Below are 19,989 nucleotides of genomic sequence, written 5' to 3'. Positions count from 1 at the left end.
TTAACGCCTTATGTATGTAGCATTTTATTCTTGTTTTAGTTGTCATGTCACACGGCTGAATAGCGGCGGATTGTGCCGCTGACAGCCCTCCCATGCCCATATGGGGCACGGGAATGAAATCACAATAAAGAAAGGAAGAAAAAGGGTTTGATGCTGCTTTCCGATTGGCTGTGATGTTGCCAATCAGAAATTACAATATTCGCGCATTTTTCGGGTACTAGAAACTTGTTTTGTGTAGAGAGGCGAGTAGAATCGGGGCTTGGAACTCATTGTGATCAGATCTATCGATATGTGCTCCGATGACAATTATTAATATCGTCATATTTAGGTAGCAATATGTCCGAGAAATGCCGTAAAGTATGGAAGAGACTTCAATTTAATGATGCATGGTATGAAATTCAGAATTTTTGTTGGCATTTTAAATAACTACATTAAACGTGGCGTGTTGCTTACTCGCGAACGCGAATATTTTGTTACATGAATGTGAATATAGCAATATTTGAGCGAGATATTCTTAAAGACACTACCCATTTTAAACTTTCTGTGAAGAATAGCTAATAATTACCATAAACTAGGTACAGTTATGAATGTTGCATGCGTGTGTACTTCTAAAACTTTGTACAGTTTGAATTAAGGCTTGGCATTAACTGGTGTACGAAAGCTTACAGTAATATATGGAAATTTTAAACATATAAATACTGTCATTTAACTGTTACTACCCTTCCACCCAAAAAACAATTTTTAGTGCGACTTTTGGTTTCGAGGTGTATAGGTGTTAATCTTTCTGTAACTTGTTCCGGCTAAGAACTCCATTTCAGTAACTTCAAGGAGGTATTCGGGTGAGAAGACATTCACCAAAAGGTGAGTGGAACTTAATTCGCAGCAGCTCCGCACCGCTCTGACGCAGTGGGTTTATGCGACCGCAATTATCGATTTTCTCTGTTACTGTTAGCTTGTTTGCCGGCCGGGGTGGCCGAGGGGTTCTAGGTGCTTCAGTCTGGAACAGTGCGACCGCTACGGTCGCAGATCCGAATCCTGCCTCGGGCATGGATGTGTGTGATGTCCTTAGGTTAGTTAGGTTTAGTAGTTCTAAGTTCTAGGGGACTGATGGCCTCAGATGTTAAGTCCCATAGTGCTCAGAGCCATTTTTTTGTTAGCTTGTTTACGGTCTTGCAGTTTGGAGATACTGTTTTATGTTAAATCACAGATACACCTACTGACGGAGCTGACTCCCTGAAATCTTGTAGCATAAAGACTTCAACCAACCAATACCTGTACAGCTGAAGCGGACGTTTCACCCATGAACTTTTTAGGAGGTATGTGACGTGAATGGCTCAGCGACGCCATCATTTATAGTTGGTCCGATGAAAGAGAGCTTTTGTAAAGGTCTAGTCTGGGCAAGATGAGTAACTGAGTAAGTAAACTAAAAGACATATTTTCAGAAGGTACTCCATCATATTCACCAGCCCATTTAACAGTAATTTACACTGTGCATATTCTTCGTCCATAAAATGATGAATATAACTCACCTAGTGCGTCACCTTTCTGGCTCAAGTGGAAACAGTCCTGTGACAGAACGGTGAAGTCGGTGCGAGGACCGCCGGAGGTGTTCACCGTCAGGAAAGAAGCGTTCAGCAGGAACGGCTGCGCTACCACGGCGAAATCTTCCAGTCCCGCGTACCTTTTATCTATTGCCTGTTAACAACAAGAGAGAGAGAGAGAGAGAGACATTAAACTGCACACATCGTAGCTCGGGAGTGCATCCTAGGGCATGTAAATAGAGCGTTGTGGCTTCAAGTACACTTTCTTAATCAGCTTACCGAATATTCCACTGCTTTCCATATCCTACTGAGGGGAATGTCTCATGTGGTCGCTTCTGTCCCATACATCAACTCAGCTTAGAATTATACTCAACTATCAACATAGTAACACTTTTGACAAGATACCAGAGAGAGGAGTTTACGTCTCAAAAACTTATTATGGCCAATAGTTCACGGACAGAGAAGCTGTGGTGTCACCGCCAGACACCACACTTGCTAGGTGGTAGCTTAAATCGGCCGCGGTCCATTTAGTACATGACGGACCCGCGTGTCGCCACTGTGTGATCGCAGACCGAGCGCCACCACAAGGCAGGTCTCGAGATACGGAATAGCACTCGCCCCAGTTGTACGACGACTTTGCTAGCGACTACACTGACGAAGCCTTTCTCTCATTTGCCGGGAGACAGTTAGAATAGCCTTCAGCTAAGTCCATGGCTACGACCTAGCAAGGCGCCATTAGCCTTACATAGTTTGATAGTTATCGAATGAAATGTCTCATCAAGAACGATGTATACAACACATGAAGGAATAAAAGATAAGTATTCGAGGAGCTGCATACTTTTCTTATTAGCATTTACTACTTTTCCTGTTCCAGAATTCACGCCCGTCTGCGTTAGATAGCGTGCATTTCGGCCTCCTCTATCTACAAGGTGTTGGCACATTTGCCAACACATCAGAAGCTTTCCATGGTAATACTCAACTGTTTCATTTTATGTCAAATAAATGTGATGCACGATTAGAAAATGTTCGTCTTGACTTCCTCGGAACCATCGAACGTTGACGCAAGACAGTTGTCTCGCAGCTATTATCGTCAGTGGTTTACATCTGAGGAAAAACACACACACTTGTGTGTGTGTGTGTGTGTGTGTGTGTGTGTGTGTGTTACAGTCAAAACCCGTATTTAGTTTGAACGCGTTCTTACCTGTTAAAACTAGATTTTACTGAGCAACTTCGTCAAAACGCGTTTTGCGTAGTTAAAACAAGTTTTAAGTGACTTTCGCTTTTGACCAGCAGTAAACTCTAGTTGTAACTAAGGCTATCAGTGTCAACTAGTTTCAACTAGAAAAAGAATGAAGATGGCTTCAGATTCAATACACGCTACTGTAGAAATCAGTGACAATATAATTATACCGATTCCTGTTATTGCTAGAGAAAATGATCTCCCCAATATTATTGGAGTTGTTCTTCAGAAAGATGAACAAGGTTTACACAAGATTGGAACGAAATATGGGATACTCGACAAATTGTATTGCAGGTATGTATTTCTGAATTGATTTGAATAATTAAGGACAAATGTCAGACATATTCATTACTTCATTGATTTAATGCTCTGAAAATGTTGCTAACTATTCAAGTAATTAATTAATATTTTAAGTTTTAATACTTACATTGTAATATATTGTATAATATGTATTAAGTACCTAATTGCCTTTCAAACAAGCTAATTAAACGTTCTGTTCGAGATCCGAATTCTACATGTCCAAAGAGAAATTCTTGCTGCTAGAAGACGTGACAGAGACAAAGGTATCATTAAGAACTGCTGCCAAGATGGCAGCCTTAGGATCAGGACAAGGATTTGTTCGCTGTGTGTGTAAGAAGGCATATATTTCAAAAAGGTGCTTTTGTACGAAAAAAGGAAACCTTTGTAACTCAAAATGTCATGACAGTTTGCCTTGCAATAACAAATAATCAAAATGTAATTGTTAATTTTTTTCGAACGTTTCTCTTTTATTAAGGCTGTAACAACTTTAGTCAAATGTGTGAGTATTAATATACTTTTATTGTATGATTATATTGTTTCCAATTCCGTAAATAATACTGTTAATATGGCTTTGTAATGTTCCTTCAGTGTATGGTTATTTTTGTATTGCTGTAGTTAATATTAATGACTTAGATGTATGATCAATATTCTCAATAAATATTGCATTGCACAATACAAAAATGCTATTTTTCATTTCAATCAACGTGTAGTTGCTCATAATTTTAATATTTTCCCCTAAATAATTTAATGAAAACTAGTTCTGTCAAGTTTAGTTAGAACGCGTTCCTACTAGTTGATACTCATAGCCTTAGTTACAACTAGCATTTACTGCTGGCCAAAAGCGAAAGTCAGTTAAAACTAGTTTTAACTAGGCAAAACGCGTTTGGACGAAGTGGCTCAGTATAAACTAGTTTTTACTAGTAAGAACGCGTTCTAACTAAAAACAAGTTTTGGCCGTAATATATATATATATATATATATATATATATATATATATATATATATATATATATATATGGAAGATTGCCGAGTGTTTATTTTATTACCGGCAATTCCTCGGTCACAATAAGGGCATAGTGGACAAATTTCTATTTACTGTGTAAAATACTTAATTACAATACAATATACTGCAAGAGCGTTCATCTTGATCATAAGATCAATCAGAATGATAGCAGCAAATCGAGGGAATCGTCTCAAATTACATTCTTCGTCGGGTATAACATCGTTTGATTGTAACACCCGATGCGAATACTACTCCAGAAAACACAATGAACGTGTAGGTGTGTCATCAACCAAATTTGTCGCCTTTTTTAAGGACAGCATGGAGCTGATCATTTTAAAGATAAGGTTAAGAGAAAACTGGAGCGGGAGTCATAGCGCAAGAGTTGGTCAGTAATTCAATTTAGAATAAAAATGTTTAATTTTCCATTTAAACAGTTGATTTTATGTTAGGAGATGTTGGAATATTTCTGGCAAATAGCAGCGAACTTGACTGCTACGTTAACCCGTTGTTCCAAAAAGCTCCACATAATTTCTATTCGATTACGACCGCACAATGTAGCAGGCCATTCAAGGTGAGATAAGGTACCAGAGCGTTGTCCAAAGTAGGAACGTTGCGTGCAGCCCTGTGAACACAGCTGTTGGCACCTTGGAATACAGAGGTGTCCACTGCTTACTCTTCACGAAGTCATATAATAAACGGCAATGCTTGCTCATCACGAATACTGTATTTATATAAACACCGCAGCCAGAATAAGTGGGCCTAAGACGTTACACAAAAATGCCCCCGCAACAATAAGAGCCACCTCCGTCCTGAACTGCACTCTCCATTGGCTCAATGCCCCATTGGTCATGGAAATGGCGGGAACCATCTCAACGCTAACTCAAGAGAGGTCTAGACGTGTACATACTCTCTACAGATAGGGGAGAACATTCGCGGTGATATATTTGTACTGGATGTCACTTTTTAGTAATAAACACGATTGTTTTAGCCACTTTATGAGAAGGAAGCGGTTGCGACGAAATTTGTCATGCATGGGCCTACTGACGTAAGAGCAAACTGGAATAACGACATTAAAGAAGTAAGAACTCTGAATTTGGAGTATTCTCCCATTTATTTATTTATCTATTTATTTATTTATGCACTCATTTCTCCTGACAACACTAGAGCTTTCAGGCCCTCTCTTACATCTCACTAGTCACCCGTATTGGTCTAACGTCACAACACACATACGAGGGTGGTGTCATAAGTACCTTACCTGACCGAGAGATGGCAGTGGTTGTTGAAAAATATCTCTGGATTAGAAAGTATACGATGTATGAAGCATATGTTTCAAGTTTGAAGACGTCACATTGTTTAGTAGTATTTGTTTGGCAGCTATCGATAGTGAACGTTGTCAGTGAACTTATGAAAATGGAGAAACATGGAGGGATGACCATTCTGGCCGGCATGCGCTGTTGCCATTTCTCGGGGTGCACTCAGCCTCTTGATGCCAATTGAGGAGCTACTCGACCGAATAGTAGCGGCTTCGGTCAAAGAAAACCATCATAACGACTGATAGAGCGGTGTGCTGGCCACAGGCCCCTCCTATCCGCATCCTCATCTGAGGATGACACGGCGATCGGATGGTCCCGATGGAGCACTTGCGGCCTGAAGATGGAGTGTTCTGCTTATTTAATTTGAGGTATATAGTATAAAGAAGTGAATGATCCTCAAGGAAACAAATAGTATCAAAATAGAGAATACAACTGACCGTAAATTATTTCAGTGAGAGTTTTCTCTAATAATGAAGCTGATAAAGGAACTTGTTGTTCACATTAGTATCTCCCCACCGTTAGTAATATTTTGCCTGCAATGACTACTGGCTTCCTACTATAGTTTACAGATAGTAAGTGCTTTTGAGAACCAGTTGTTGCCAATACATTTAATATCACATCTTTGTTGTTCTTGTCAAAGCACTGGTACAGTATACTACTGTGTCGTGTCCTATAATCAAAAATAGAATTTCAATATCTAGTAAAGTGAATACCAATCGTTAACTTTTTTATGAACAATGCTATCACTTGGTACAACTTTGCCTAATTAGGCTGGCGATCGTTTCTTTGTACGTAATTACAGAGCCGTGGTTCGATTCCCGTTAGTTTTGCTATTGCCTTTACCATTAGTACACAGTCACGGCCATCCAGAATGAGATTTTCACTCTGCAGCTGAGTGTGCGCTGTTATGAAACTTCCTAGCATATTAAAACTGTGTGCCGGACCGAGACCCGAACTCGGGATCTTTGCCTTTAGCGGGCAAGTGCTCAACCAACTGAGCTCCCCAAGCACTACTCACGCCCCGTTCTCACAGCTATACTTCTGCCAGTACCTCGTCTCCTACCTTCCAAACTTAACAGAAGCTCTCCTGCGAACCTTGCAGAACTAGCACTCCTGAAAGAAAGGATATTGCGGGGACATGGCTTAGCCACAGCCTGGGGATGTTTCCAGAATAAGATTTTCACTCTGCAGCGGAGTGTACGCTGATATGAAACTTCCTGGCAGGTTAAACTGTGTGCCGGACCGAGACTCGAACTTTGCAAAGGTCACGAGTTCGAGTCTCGGTCCGGCACACAGTTTTAATCTGCCAGGAAGTTTCAGTCATGGCCATATCTAATTCGTTTCACAAGTGTAACATTATCGGTACACTGCTAATTTCATAGTTGCCAGTAGTGTTACACACTCTTCTCAAATAATTTTTCAGTTTGTTTAATTATTGTAGCAGCTCGGTTATCTTAAAATGAAGCGACCTAAAAGGTGGAATCGTTTTCTAAATAATTACACAATTCCCCTGCTTCTTTAATACACGTGTACAGTACGAGAGGGTTTAGAGTCGACAACCTGAGCTTCACTTTCGAAAGATATAAAAGTTGGAACTTCCAGTCTGACTACTTTCCACTGTTGTCGTCGCGCTCGGCGAGGGCACTCACCACGTCCAGGTCGACCTGCTGCCAGCGGGACATGATGTCGAAGAACTGCTGCCGCTGCGCCAGGAAGCGGGACCCCATCAGGCAGGGGCACTCCACGTGGTGCGTCAGCCAGCACCTCCCGGGCATGTCCTCGGCTTCCACCAGGATCCTCAGATCTGTCAACACGCAGAAACGTCCATTCTACACTTTGTTCCCATAGTTTCAGTTCTCCAGTTACTGTCAACATATGGAAAAGTGGAAAAAAACACGCCGCTTTCATTATTCCACTATCTTTTTATAGATTGTGGACCTGGACACTATGATAATGGGTAACCGTTAAGGATTCGGTTTTAGGGAACCCCAAAAACTTAAAGGGAGAAACGCTGAACTCCGTTTTTAAATGTTCTTTACAACGAAAGATCCATGGTGCTGTCATAGTTTAATTCTAATGTCAGTGGTGTTTAGAAACGGCTTATATCTCTAAAGTTGTGTGTTATGGGTCCCCTGTACAGAAACGCAGCTGAGTTAATCCTTCTCTTAACTATCGGGTGGTTATGATTAAAGTGAATCTACTCACAGAGGTCCAGTGAGCGCTGTAATTACCGTAAGGCAACAAAAGTTGGGAGGTATTCTACGGCGTTAATGCGGAACCGATTTACTCTGGAAACAGAATAGTTAGAATTATGGACACCAGGTGTGAATCCGGCGCTGTGAATGCAAGAACCAAAGGTCAAACAATTCAGAGCAAATGCTGATTTTATTATTAACCGCTGCTTACGCAGTTTGTTCAACATGAGCACTGAAGACGATGACGAGATGCTGCAGCCATAAAACGACGTCAGCAACACTTCCTCGCAGCAGCTCCGACCTTCAGATCAGTTGTTGTTTGTTATTGTGGTCTTCAGTCCGAAGACTGGTTTGATCTAGCTCTCCATGCTACTCTATCCTATGCGAGTTTCTTCATCTCCGAATAACTACTTCAACCTACACACTTCTTAATCTGCTTACCGTATTTATCTCTTCGTCTCCCTCTACCCTTTTTATCCCCGCTCCCCACTTCCCTCCAATACTAAATTCGCAATCCGTTAATATTTCAGCAATTGCCCTAATAACCGATCCCTTCTTTTAGTAAAGTTGTGCTACAAATTTCTTGTCTCCCCAATACTGTTCAGTTCCTCCTCATTAATTACATGAAATACCCATCCAACCTTCAACAGCCTTCTGCTAGACCACACTTCGAACGCTTCTATTCTCTTTTCGTCTAAGCTATTTATCTTCCATCTTTCACTTCCATACAAGGGTACATTCCTCATAAGTACCTTCATAAAAGACTTCCTTAACACTTAAATCTATATTTGACGTTAACAAATTTCTCTCCTTCAGAAAGCTTTTCTCGTCATTCTCAGTCTACATTTTGTATCCCATCTACTCCCGTCGCCATCGCTTATTCAGCTGCCCAAATATAAAACTCATCTACTCCTGTAAGTGTCTCGTTTCCTAATCTAATTCCCTTAGCATCACCTGATTTAGTTCTGCTAAATTCCGTTATCTTTGTTCTGCTTTTGTTGATGTTCCTCTTATATCGAGCTTTCAACACACTGTCCATTCCGTCCAGTTGCTCTTCCAAGCCCTTTGGCGTCCCTGACTGAATTACAATGTCATCGGTAAACCTCAGTTCTTGTTTCTTCTCGCTGGACTTTAATTCCTCCTTCAATTTTTTTTCTTTTGTTTCCTTTACAGCTTGCTCAGTACACAGATTGAATAGCATCGTGGATATGCTGCATTTTACCCTGGCTACCATCCGAATTTCAAAGAGAGTATTCCAGTCGACACTCAAAAGCTTTCACTGTGTCTACAAATACTACAAATGTAGGTAGCCCTTTCCTTAACCTATTTTCTAAGATAAGTTGTAGGGTCAGTATTGCCTCGCATGTTCCTACATTTCTCCGGAATCCAAACTGATCTTCCTCGAAGTCGGTTTCAACCAGTCTTTCCAATCCTGTGCATGGAATTCGTGTTAGTACTTATTAAACTGATATTTAGGTAATACACACACCTGCCAGCAACTGCTATCTTTGAAATTGTAATTATTACACACATCATGAAGTCTGAGTGTATTTCGCCTGTATTACACCAGATGGAAAAGTTTGGTCGTGGCTGGCTCTCCCAAGGCTATCAGTATTTCTGACGGAATATCATCTACCCTCGGGGTCTTGTTCCGACATAGTTCTTTCAGAGATTTGTCAAATTCTTCTCACGGATATGATATCTCCCACCTCATCTTCATCCACGTCCTCTTCCTCTTCTATAACATTGTCTTCATGTTCGTCTTCCTTCTATAGATCCTCTATATACTCCTTCAACTTTTCAGCTTTCCCTTCTTTGCTTAGGACTGGTTTTACATCTGAGCTCTTATTATTCAAACAGCTGCTTCTCTTTGCACCAAAGGCCTCTTTAGTTTTCCCGTAGCCATCATCTGTCTTTCCCATAGTGAAATACGTTTCCAAATCCTTACATTTGCGATCTAGCCATTTCCGCTTAGCCAGTTTGTACTTCCTGTGAATCTCACTTTATAAACGTTTGCATTCAGATCAGTTAGCGATCCAGAGTGTTCCTGGTAAACGAGTTCTTTTAGATATTCCCTGAGCCAAAAGTCACATGGATTCATATCAGATGATCATGCGGGACATGCATCAGAAAAACCTCTGGAGGTAACACGTTCGTGGATGGTTTAATTAAGCAGGTCTTTCACTTGGCGAGAGGCATGAGGTGTTGCCCTGTCTTGCATGAAAACAGTGGTTTCCACACAGTTACACTCTTGCAAAGCAGGAACCACATGCTTCACAAGAAAGTGTCGGTAACGTGCAGACGTCACGATACAGCTGACAGGCCCCCTGGTTACATTCTCTTCAGAGAAGAACGGACCCAGAATAAAGGTTCTTGTCAATTTATACCATACAGTCACATACAGCGAGTGGTATGGCTTTTCGTACCCAACAGCCGTTTACTAGTACCCGAAATTCGGCATTTCTGTATATTCACTGCACCCTGTAATGTGAAATGTGCTTCGTCACTCCACAGAAAATTTTCCGGTCACACGTCATCAACATCGATCCGTGCCAGGAACCGAAGAGCAATTTCAGAAGGGACCATGAGGTTACTGCACCGTGTGGATCTTGTACGGGTACTAGTGTAAACTATTAAGCGAGGGATGTACAAGTGGCAGGTGCTGCCTGGTCAGTTACGGCGATAGTAATCTCCGTAATCACCGGGACAAAACCCCTGCCTCTTCCAGATGCCACCAAGCTCACCCGTGTTTTCGTATTTCATTGACATCCTCTTTAAACCAGGTGACAGACGATAGAAAGAATATCGAAGGAAAAAACAACAAACGTCGCCGTAAGTTTTGACTTAGGTCGAAACACCCAAATAATATGCCTTGATTAATGCCACAAATCCTTTAAAAGACTAATTGTCAATTACGTGCATATGAGAAGTGAATGAGAGGAAAACACATCGGCAAGATTCGTAGAAATCACATAGTCGGTGGTAGGCATGTTACGTACATTGTCAAACAAATCGATGGTAGATGAAAAAAAGATCATGACAAACAGCTACCAGGGCAACAGACACTGACCACAGAACTCAAGCCTCTCACAAACGCAAAGGAACTGGAAAGTAACAAGCAAAACCGAGCGCCGAAGAAGAAAAACAGACTCTTCAGACACACTCGAGTCATACAAGACAAAACAAAGCGAAAACAGCAGTGTGGAAACAGGAAAAACACGGGGAACAAGAAGAGACGCAGAAATTCCGCAAAGAAAATGAAACTGCTGAGCAAGAAACTAAGAAAATCTAGGAAACTTCGCAGAAGATCAGATCTCCAATAGCGAACGAAAATAGGACAATGTAGCAATACTATGTGTCACAGGTGACTGGACCGCCGACAGGAAACGGAATCAATAGAGCAACGTTGCTTAATGTGATCGTGGAACTAAACCAGTAGTATCAACGTGACCCAAACCCGAGAAGAACGTATCCGTTTAAGGAAGAGCTCCACGTTGAAACACAGAGACATAACCTCCAGCCAGACCTTTTATTTAGCCGCGGTAAACATATGCGGGATGCAAACTAAACTTAGTATGAGATGTATTTATGCAGCATCGGTCGATATTGCTTCACTACAGGAGGTGTCCCATGGAAGACTAAACGAGGCACATGGAAAGAAAATGAAAGAAAACTTTTCTAATGATTACAGCAATGGCACTGATATTTTGACAAAGATAAAAATACTGGGAAACTGTCTCGGAATAACTTGTGAGACAGAAAGAATTCCATCATTAATATTTATGCTCCAACTGGGAATCAAAACTGAGAAAATCGAAAGACTTTCTGTAGAACCGGTTTAGCAGATATATTAGAGGAGAATCACGAAAACATACTAGACCACAATTTTCAGTTGATACTATCACCTACTGACGGCCGTGGGAGAGCCAGTCCTGACAAAACTCTACCATCTGGTGAGCAAGATGTATGAAACAGGCGAAATACCCTCAGACTTCAAGAAGAATGTAATAATTCCAATCCCAAAGAAAGCAGGTGTTGACAGATGTGAAAATTACCGAACTATCAGCTTAATAAGTCACAGCTGCAAAATACTAACACGAATTCTGTACAGACGAATGGAAAAACTAGTAGAAGCCAACCTCGGGGAAGATCAGTTTGGATTCCGTAGAAACACTGGAACACGTGAGGCAATACTGACCTTACGACTTATCTTAGAAGAAAGATTAAGGAAAGGCAAACCTACGTTTCTAGCATTTGTAGACTTAGAGAAAGCTTTTGACAATGTTGATTGGAATACTCTCTTTCAAATTCTAAAGGTGGCAGGGGTAAAATACAGGGAGCGAAAGGCTATTTACAATTTGTACAGAAACCAGATGGCAGTTATAAGAGTCGAGGGACATGAAAGGGAAGCAGTGGTTGGGAAGGGAGTAAGACAGGGTTGTAGCCTCTCCCCGATGTTGTTCAATCTGTATATTGAGCAAGCAGTAAAGGAAACAAAAGAAAAATTCGGAGTAGGTATTAAAATTCATGGAGAAGAAATAAAAACTTTGAGGTTCGCCGATGACATTGTAATTCTGTCAGAGACAGCAAAGGACTTGGAAGAGCAGTTGAATGGAATGGACAGTGTCTTGAAAGGAGGATATAAGATGAACATCAACAAAAGCAAAACAAGGATAATGGAATGTAGTCTAATTAAGTCGGGTGATGCTGAGGGAATTAGATTAGGAAATGAGGCACTTAAAGTAGTAAAGGAGTTTTGCTATTTGGGGAGCAAAATAACTGATGATGGTCGAAGTAGAGAGGATATAAAATGTAGGCTGGCAATGGCAAGGAAAGCGTTTCTGAAGAAGAGAAATTTGTTAACATCCAGTATTGATTTAAGTGTCAGGAAGTCATTTCTGAAAGTATTCGTATGGAGTGTAGCCATGTATGGAAGTGAAACATGGACGATAAATAGTTTGGACAAGAAGAGAATAGAAGCTTTCGAAATGTGGTGCTACAGAAGAATGCTGAAGATTAGATGGGTAGATCACATAACTAATGAGGAAGTATTGAATAGGATTGGGGAGAAGAGAAGTTTGTGGCACAACTTGACCAGAAGAAGGGATCGGTTGGTAGGACATGTTCTGAGGCATCAAGGGATCACCAATTTAGTATTGGAGGGCAGCGTGGAGGGTAAAAATCGTAGAGGGAGACCAAGAGATGAATACACTAAGCAGATTCAGAAGGATGTAGGTTGTAGTAGGTACTGGGAGATGAAAAAGCTTGCACAGGATAGAGTAGCATGGAGAGCTGCATCAAACCAGTCTCACGACTGAAGACCACAACAACAACACTATCACCTACAGATTAAACTCTAAACATCAATAAAATGAGATATTTATTTATCGTCTTATATGCAACCTGCATTTAAAGGACTCGTTCTATGTAATTAACGATATTAGAATACGATAACCTTTTAAAACATACAAGCCAGCTAGCATAATTCACAGGATATATGTAAGCAACGAAGTAAATGATCAGCTGACTACAGAGGAGGTATGGCACCTACCGTTCTCGGACAGTAACGCTTACATGGTTAATGTTGGTCTAATACTTGAGAAAACAAACAGGGGACGGAGTTACTGGAAACAACAACAGTTTTAAAAAGTATGGAAGTAGCAAAGGAAGTGTCTCGTACTCTGAACACAAGTAAAAGGCGGGTTAAAGGGTGTGGTAATGTCAGTGAATGGTGGATGAATGCCCGAAGTACAAAACGTGTAAAACGTTGGTGTCGTTGTCAAGATTAAATAGGGAATGGCAAAATGTAACAAAAGAGATCTTTTTCAAAACAATGAGAGCTCTTCACACCAAACGAGATGTACTCTAGATGGCTAACGAAGCTACGACGGTAAAAGTAGAAATATTAAAACTGACGAGGCAGTGAATCGCGACTTTCCAAGTGAGGGCGAAACAGGATTTAATATCGAAACAGGAAACCACATCCATTTTCCAACAGAGAAAGGAAAAGCTTGTAAAAACGAAGGTTGGGAGGATACACCAAAACCAAAAGGAAGTACTGTAAGTCACTGCAAATCACTTCTCAAACTTATTTACAGAAGACCAAACCGATGAACGAGAATATGAGAAACTGTTGACGTACGTTCGTACAGACGTAAGCGAAAAAGGAAACGCCATACCGACGGACCACTAACAGAAAAGAGACTCTAGATGGGACAAAGCAAAGTACCAAAACGAAATCTGCCTGCCTGGCGGTCTACAAGTCGAATTTTAAATAACTTACAGAAATATTCTGAAACAGCCGCAATTAGAACTGTCCAAGAAGAAGTTACATATGGTCTCAATCCTATCACAAGTGTAAGAAGGAATAATAGTAGAAATCCGAAAAGAAAGACTGTACAGATTTCGAAAATTATACATTATTGTCCTTGTTGTATTCAGAATGCAAAATATTTAGCTGTATAGTAGCAATCAGACTGACAATCGCGAATAGCACACAAAACTTGCGTGGGTCGAGCAGAATTGCACAGAGCACAATAACGAACATCAGGGACAACATAGCAGTATTAAGGGCTGCGAGATTAAGATCTGCCATGACTTCACATAGCATTGATCATGTCACCCACCAACACCTAAATAGATTAAAAATAATGAGACTATGTGGTGCATTGTGTAACACAATACGCGCGATGATTAATGGTCCGATATCCAAGATGTTAACCAATGGAACCGAAAGCAACCCAATGAATAGAAGTATACCGCCACGACAAAGTTAACACTTGTCTATGCTTTCGATTCTTGCGCAATTGATCTATTACTGTCCGCCATACTCCAACTGATCGACGAAAGAAACAAGTATAAAAATGTTCAGGGAATGACAGGAATACAGCAGGTATAAGTCACTTAGCAATTAAATAGACAGAAAGTGCAAGGAAGCAAAGGACAACAGCTGCAGAAAAAATGTGATGAAATATTCGTCAGAAGGACTGACTCAGGGTGCAAAAACGTTAGAACCTTCCGTGAAATTAAAAGCAAGGGGGTCAAGATTGCAGTGGGCATTCCATTGTCAAACGCAGAGGATAGAGCCGATAGGCGGAGAGGATACATTAAAGGTATCTACGATGGAGACATTACGATCAGTTTGGCTTTCGGAAAGGTAAACACACAAATCGAGATACGTTCATAGGATCTGTGGACCTGGGCGACCCTTGGATAATGGAAAGTGATGCTAAATGCTAGAAAGTTGGAATAAGCTGTAGGAACCAGGAGCAAACAGTAAGAATGGAACATAAAGAACAAAGCGCTTTGATTAGGAATGGTGTAAAAAAAGGCGGAAATAAAGTAAAAATTCAACAGTGGGATTAAAGTTCAGAGTTCAAGGTGAAATAATATCAATGATAACATTCGCTGAAGCCATTGCTATTCTCAGTGAAAGTGAGCAGGAATTCCAGGACTTGTTGAATGTAATCTAACAATCTAATAAGTACAGAATAACGATTGACAGTAAACAGCAGAAAGATGACAGTAATGAAGAACAGCAGAAATGAGATTAGAGATAAACTTAACATCAAATCTGCTTAGCACGTAGTAGACGAATTTACTGAATTCTGATACTTTGGAAACATGACCAATTGACACATGGCGAACGATGCACTGAGGATGTAAAAAGCTACGAGCGCTGGCAAAAAGGGAATTCCCGGCCAAAGGAAGTCTACTAGTGGCAAACATTGGCATTAATTTGAGGAAGAATTTCCTGAGAATGTACGATTGGAGCACAGCATTGCGTGGCAATGTATAATGGATTGTGAGAAACCAGAAACGTATAAAATCGAAGCATTTGAGATGTGGTAGCATAGAAGGACTGATAAAATAGGGAATGAGGAGGTTCTCTGTAGAATCGACGAGGAACACAAGGAAAATACAGACAAGAAGACGGATCAGGATGGCAGGAGATGTGTTAAGACATCACAGAATAACTTCCATGGTACTGTATGGAACTATATAGTGTAATAATTGTAGGGGAAGAACTTTTCGCACAGTCTGTTCCACTAGATGAATTGTTTGCTACTGAAGATATTGATCTGTTCCCCTAAGGCATAAGTAGCGGTTATGTCAGTTATTTATGGGAGTGTGTTCAGAGTAATCTGCAGGAAGTAATGGGTCTTACATTTCCCTTCGTCCACCCCCCCCCCCCCTCCACCCGCCACCTTCTCCCTCCGTTCCCTACTCCCAGGCTCTGTCCTTTCTGAAGGTAGCCCATCCACAGACGTTTGACGCGTGATAACGGGTTCCGACTTCTCGCTTGGATCACATCACGCGCAGTCGCACTTTGCAAGCCATGCCGAGTCTCCTCCGTGAAAAGAGCGACTCGCATACTTTTCGTAATAAAAAACAAAGAAAAAAAACGGCAGCTCATTCAGTTGACCACTTCTGCCTCACTTGTCTTGAGTTTGTCACTACCTCTTCGCTGCAGTTCGTCCGGTGGTATTGTACCACTGCGGTTATTCCGTAAGGAGTGCTCAAATGAAAAAGTACGAAACTTCGTAACAAACAAACTGGCTTAAATTTGCATATGCCGCTTTGGTACAACGTAGTGACACCGGAATGTATTGCCGTCATCTCCCCCTAAAAAATTCAGAGCTGTGCCGTCAGCAGGCAGGTGATACTCATCGTCTTCTTTGACGTCAGAGGTCTGGTACTCATCGAATTCCTCGAGCACGAAAAAACCATTAAAAGTGACGTGTATCCTGAGACGCTCCGTAGCCTACGCAAGTGCATCAAGAGCAAATGACCTGCGTTGCTCATGGAGGGATTGATAATGCGCGTCTACATGTCTCCAAAAATGGTTCAAATGGCTCTAAGTACTATGGGACTTAACAGCTGAGGTCATCAGTCCCTTAAACTTAGAGCTACTTAAACCTAACTAACCTAAGGACATCACACACAGCCATTCCCGAGGCAGGATTCGAACCTGCGACCGTAGCAGCCACTAAAGTGCCTAGAACCGCTCGGTCTACATGTCTCCAAGGTCACACAAAGTGTAATGGAAAAGTTCAAGTGGGAGCAGCTTCAGTATCATCTCTACAGCATGGACATGTCGCCCTGCGATTCCATGTGTTTGATCTGCTAAAAAAACCTCTCAGACTCAGACAACGAACTGAAGGGCAAAGCGCAGGACTGACCCCTGTCACAAGTATAGGAGTTCTGGGAACATGGAATCCTTCGGTTCGACAAATAGTGGAACACTTCTGCTCAGGCTTCTGGTGATTAATTTTGAATAAATACTTCAATTATACCGACAGTGTAGTTTCGTACCTTTTCTTGTGGACACCTCTCTTATAAGTCTTCTATCACTCTTTACAGATGCCGTCTTATAGTTGTCTGTTGCATAAAAAGAACGCAAGCAGATTACACAGCCGGTGGCTTAAAGGTGGTAGAATCTACAACATTACTATGATCAGGAATTACTCGCCTCTTGCGTCTGTTGCGTTAGATCTTTTTCCAATAAGTTACATATAACGTGTTTGTGGTATAAGGTATCGATGCCTCCCATGGGTGTCTAGGTTGGTAATGGAACTGCAAGTTTCCATCAGATGCCAATAGCAGTCGTGTGGGATCCAGCAGATTCAGTGGCGCATGTCTGCTGATCCACGCAACCAGTGGCTCTTTAAAAAAAATGGTTCAAATGGCTCTGAACACTATGGGACTTAACATCTGAGGTCATCGGTCCCCTAGAACTTAGAACTACTTAAACCTAACTAACCTAACGACATCACACACATCCATGCCCGAGGCAGGATTCGAACCTGCGACCGTAGCTGTCGCGCGGTTCCGGATTGAAGCGCCTAGAACCACTCGGTCACATTGCCGCCGAACTATTTTCAAAAGATAATTATTATTATCATAAGTGTTTCGTAAAACAGTAATGCTGATTAAATAAGTTACCAATGACTACATTTTTATTTCGGATACGAGCATTAACGTGTGAGATAATGTGGTAGAGGTTAAAGCTTGTGAAACGATTGTATGAACTCCATCTTCCTTATTCCTAACATAGTCCATCTACTGTACATATATTTTGTATCATCCACTGTGGCAGTAAAATTGGTATATGTATGCTTAAATGTCTCATAAAAATGCCTTTTCGAAGTTGTATGTAGTTCCCACAGTGGACCAGAAACTTCTTCATTATTTACTTTGCTACAATAAACGATCTAATTGAGATCACAACACAGTAGTAATTACGTAACGGCCACTACACCCCTGTGTGGAAGCGGTCAGACGCAAAGTATTGGCAGCCTAAAGCTTTTCAATTTCTATTATTTCAGGGGAAAGGAGTCCAGGAATCTAGTGGTACACAAGCAGTAGGTATAGTGTACGCCCTTCGACATGGTTGATTTTAAAACTGGGTTGTAGAGTGTGGGTAAAGCAATTGTCACTAGGGAGACGAGTGGTGCAGGGGAAGCATGTTTTCTAAGTACCTACACTCAGTGTGGATAATTGGCTTTATTTTATGCGGAGGAGTTGTATGTAACAATCGCGATGCACTGAGAATTACTTCGTCTTTCTATAAATGCAAATAAAATGTTGTTAGAATTGAGCAGTACCAACCGTCACATCAACTCATTGTTTCAGGATTTAATAAGACACCTACGGAAACTAAATAAATGAAAATAAAAGCGTTAAAAGAAAATTCTCTTACATTATGATGTTCAGTTGGGCGTCAATGTTGTTGATGGTGGAGGGAGGGGGAGAGTATTAGCCAATGTCTGACTGCACTCACAGCAAATAGTTTCAGAAAAGTTGGAAACCACTGTTCCGCATGAATGATGTCAGAAACATGTGTGAATTCTGGGTTACGGATCGTAGCTGGAAGTTCACCTTGGCGCCAGTTGTGGCTAGCTGGTTCACTTGGCTGCCGGTAGATGTCTACCTGATGCAGATAGAACGCTAGGCTGCTCGCTCGCTCATCCGCTTATTACCCAATGTGCGACAAGTCTAAATGGCAATACCACAGCAAAAAAGAAAAAAAAACATTTAGCGTCCTCTTTTGAAATGTTACAATTTAGTTACAAGTGTGCAGCATGAATTTGGCCGAGAATACACCATCCTAACTCACATAGCGCGAAGACTTCGACGATGATACGTACACATCTCGCAATGCACAAGTTGCATCCACCGTTTACTGATTTCATGGCATGTGATTTATTATGGGAATCTATGGAAGATTCCAAGCACTTACGCGAACTACGAATCCGCAAAGTAACATCACTGGATGCAGGAACTTCCGTCATTTTCACGTAAATATGAAACGAGTTTAACTATCTTCAGGTGTTTATCGAACGCTCGGTTGAGGGCACGTTGACCATTCGTGAGAGATAAGTGAAAACAATTACTCTAAACTTAATTGTAAAATATACCACATGGCTGTACGTACATGTATGTAATTGGTGATTATTTTGCAAATAAAAACTTTGTAGTTCTGTGAGTGACTCAAAATTCATCCTCATTTACGTAAAGGATATAGTCTGACGCAAGCGGATGAACTTCGTTATAAATGCTGTGTCTCAATAGTTTTGGTTATCAACATCAGTAACTTTCATAAACACGACTGGAATGAAGTTGTGATGCTGTACCTTTCAAAAATTTGGTTTCTGGTTCTTCGTCCTGCTTAGTGCCCATTTTACAGCCCGTAATGTCTGTGAACATTGTAACGTCAGGAAGTAGCATGCAAATAATTATGCACTATCTGATCAAACGTTACCAGACACATATTAGCGGATATTTGCATGGGATATGCCCACCTTACGCCTTTAAGACGGCTTGAACTTTGCTGGGGATGCTTCCAGTGAAATGAAAACCAATGGAGATACTGACGTGGAACACGGGGAGAGACGTTCTCTCAACCCACAGCGGAGATTTTCTCCGCCCAGGTACTTGGTGTTTGTGTTGTCCTCTTCATTTCACCATCATTCGGGAAAATGGCGAAACTGGAAAGTGAAAAGATTGGGAATTTTTATGGACGCTGAAAATCACGCTGTTGAGTGCCCCATAAACCAAAATCATCATCAGCATCGCCGGACGTTGTGGCCGTGCGCTTCTAGGCGCTTCAGTCCGGAACCGCGCTGCTGCGACGGTCGCAGGTTCGAATCCTGCCTCAGGCATGGTTGTGTGTGATGTCCTTAGGTTAGTTAGGTTTAAGTAGTTCTAAGTCTAGGGGATTGATGACCTCAGATGTTGAGTCCCATAGTGTTTGGAGCCATTTGAATTTATCATCATCATCATCATCAATCCACTGAGGTGACAAAAGTCATCGGATACAAATAGCGGTTGTATCTCGTACACAAGATATAAAAGGACAGTGCATTTGAAGATCAGTCGTTTGTACTAAGATGAT

General features: G+C 41.3%; 1 protein-coding gene across 1 annotated transcript in view; it reads right to left on the bottom strand.

The window, feature by feature from the left end:
• The window catches only part of LOC126415487 (phospholipase B1, membrane-associated-like), a 139,823-nt gene that overhangs the window by 9,162 nt on the left and 110,672 nt on the right, over positions 1-19,989 (bottom strand). The window contains exons 6-7 of the mRNA XM_050083433.1: positions 7,047-7,201; positions 1,530-1,695 (exon numbers count right to left, since the gene is read on the bottom strand). Of these exons, the coding sequence (XP_049939390.1) occupies positions 1,530-1,695; positions 7,047-7,201 (321 nt within the window). The remainder of the gene's footprint in view (positions 1-1,529; positions 1,696-7,046; positions 7,202-19,989) is intronic.

This window comes from Schistocerca serialis, chromosome 1 (genome assembly GCF_023864345.2).
Source record: "Schistocerca serialis cubense isolate TAMUIC-IGC-003099 chromosome 1, iqSchSeri2.2, whole genome shotgun sequence".
Classification (NCBI taxonomy): Eukaryota; Metazoa; Arthropoda; class Insecta; order Orthoptera; family Acrididae; genus Schistocerca; species Schistocerca serialis.
This window is presented reverse-complemented; position numbering and strand designations above follow the sequence as displayed.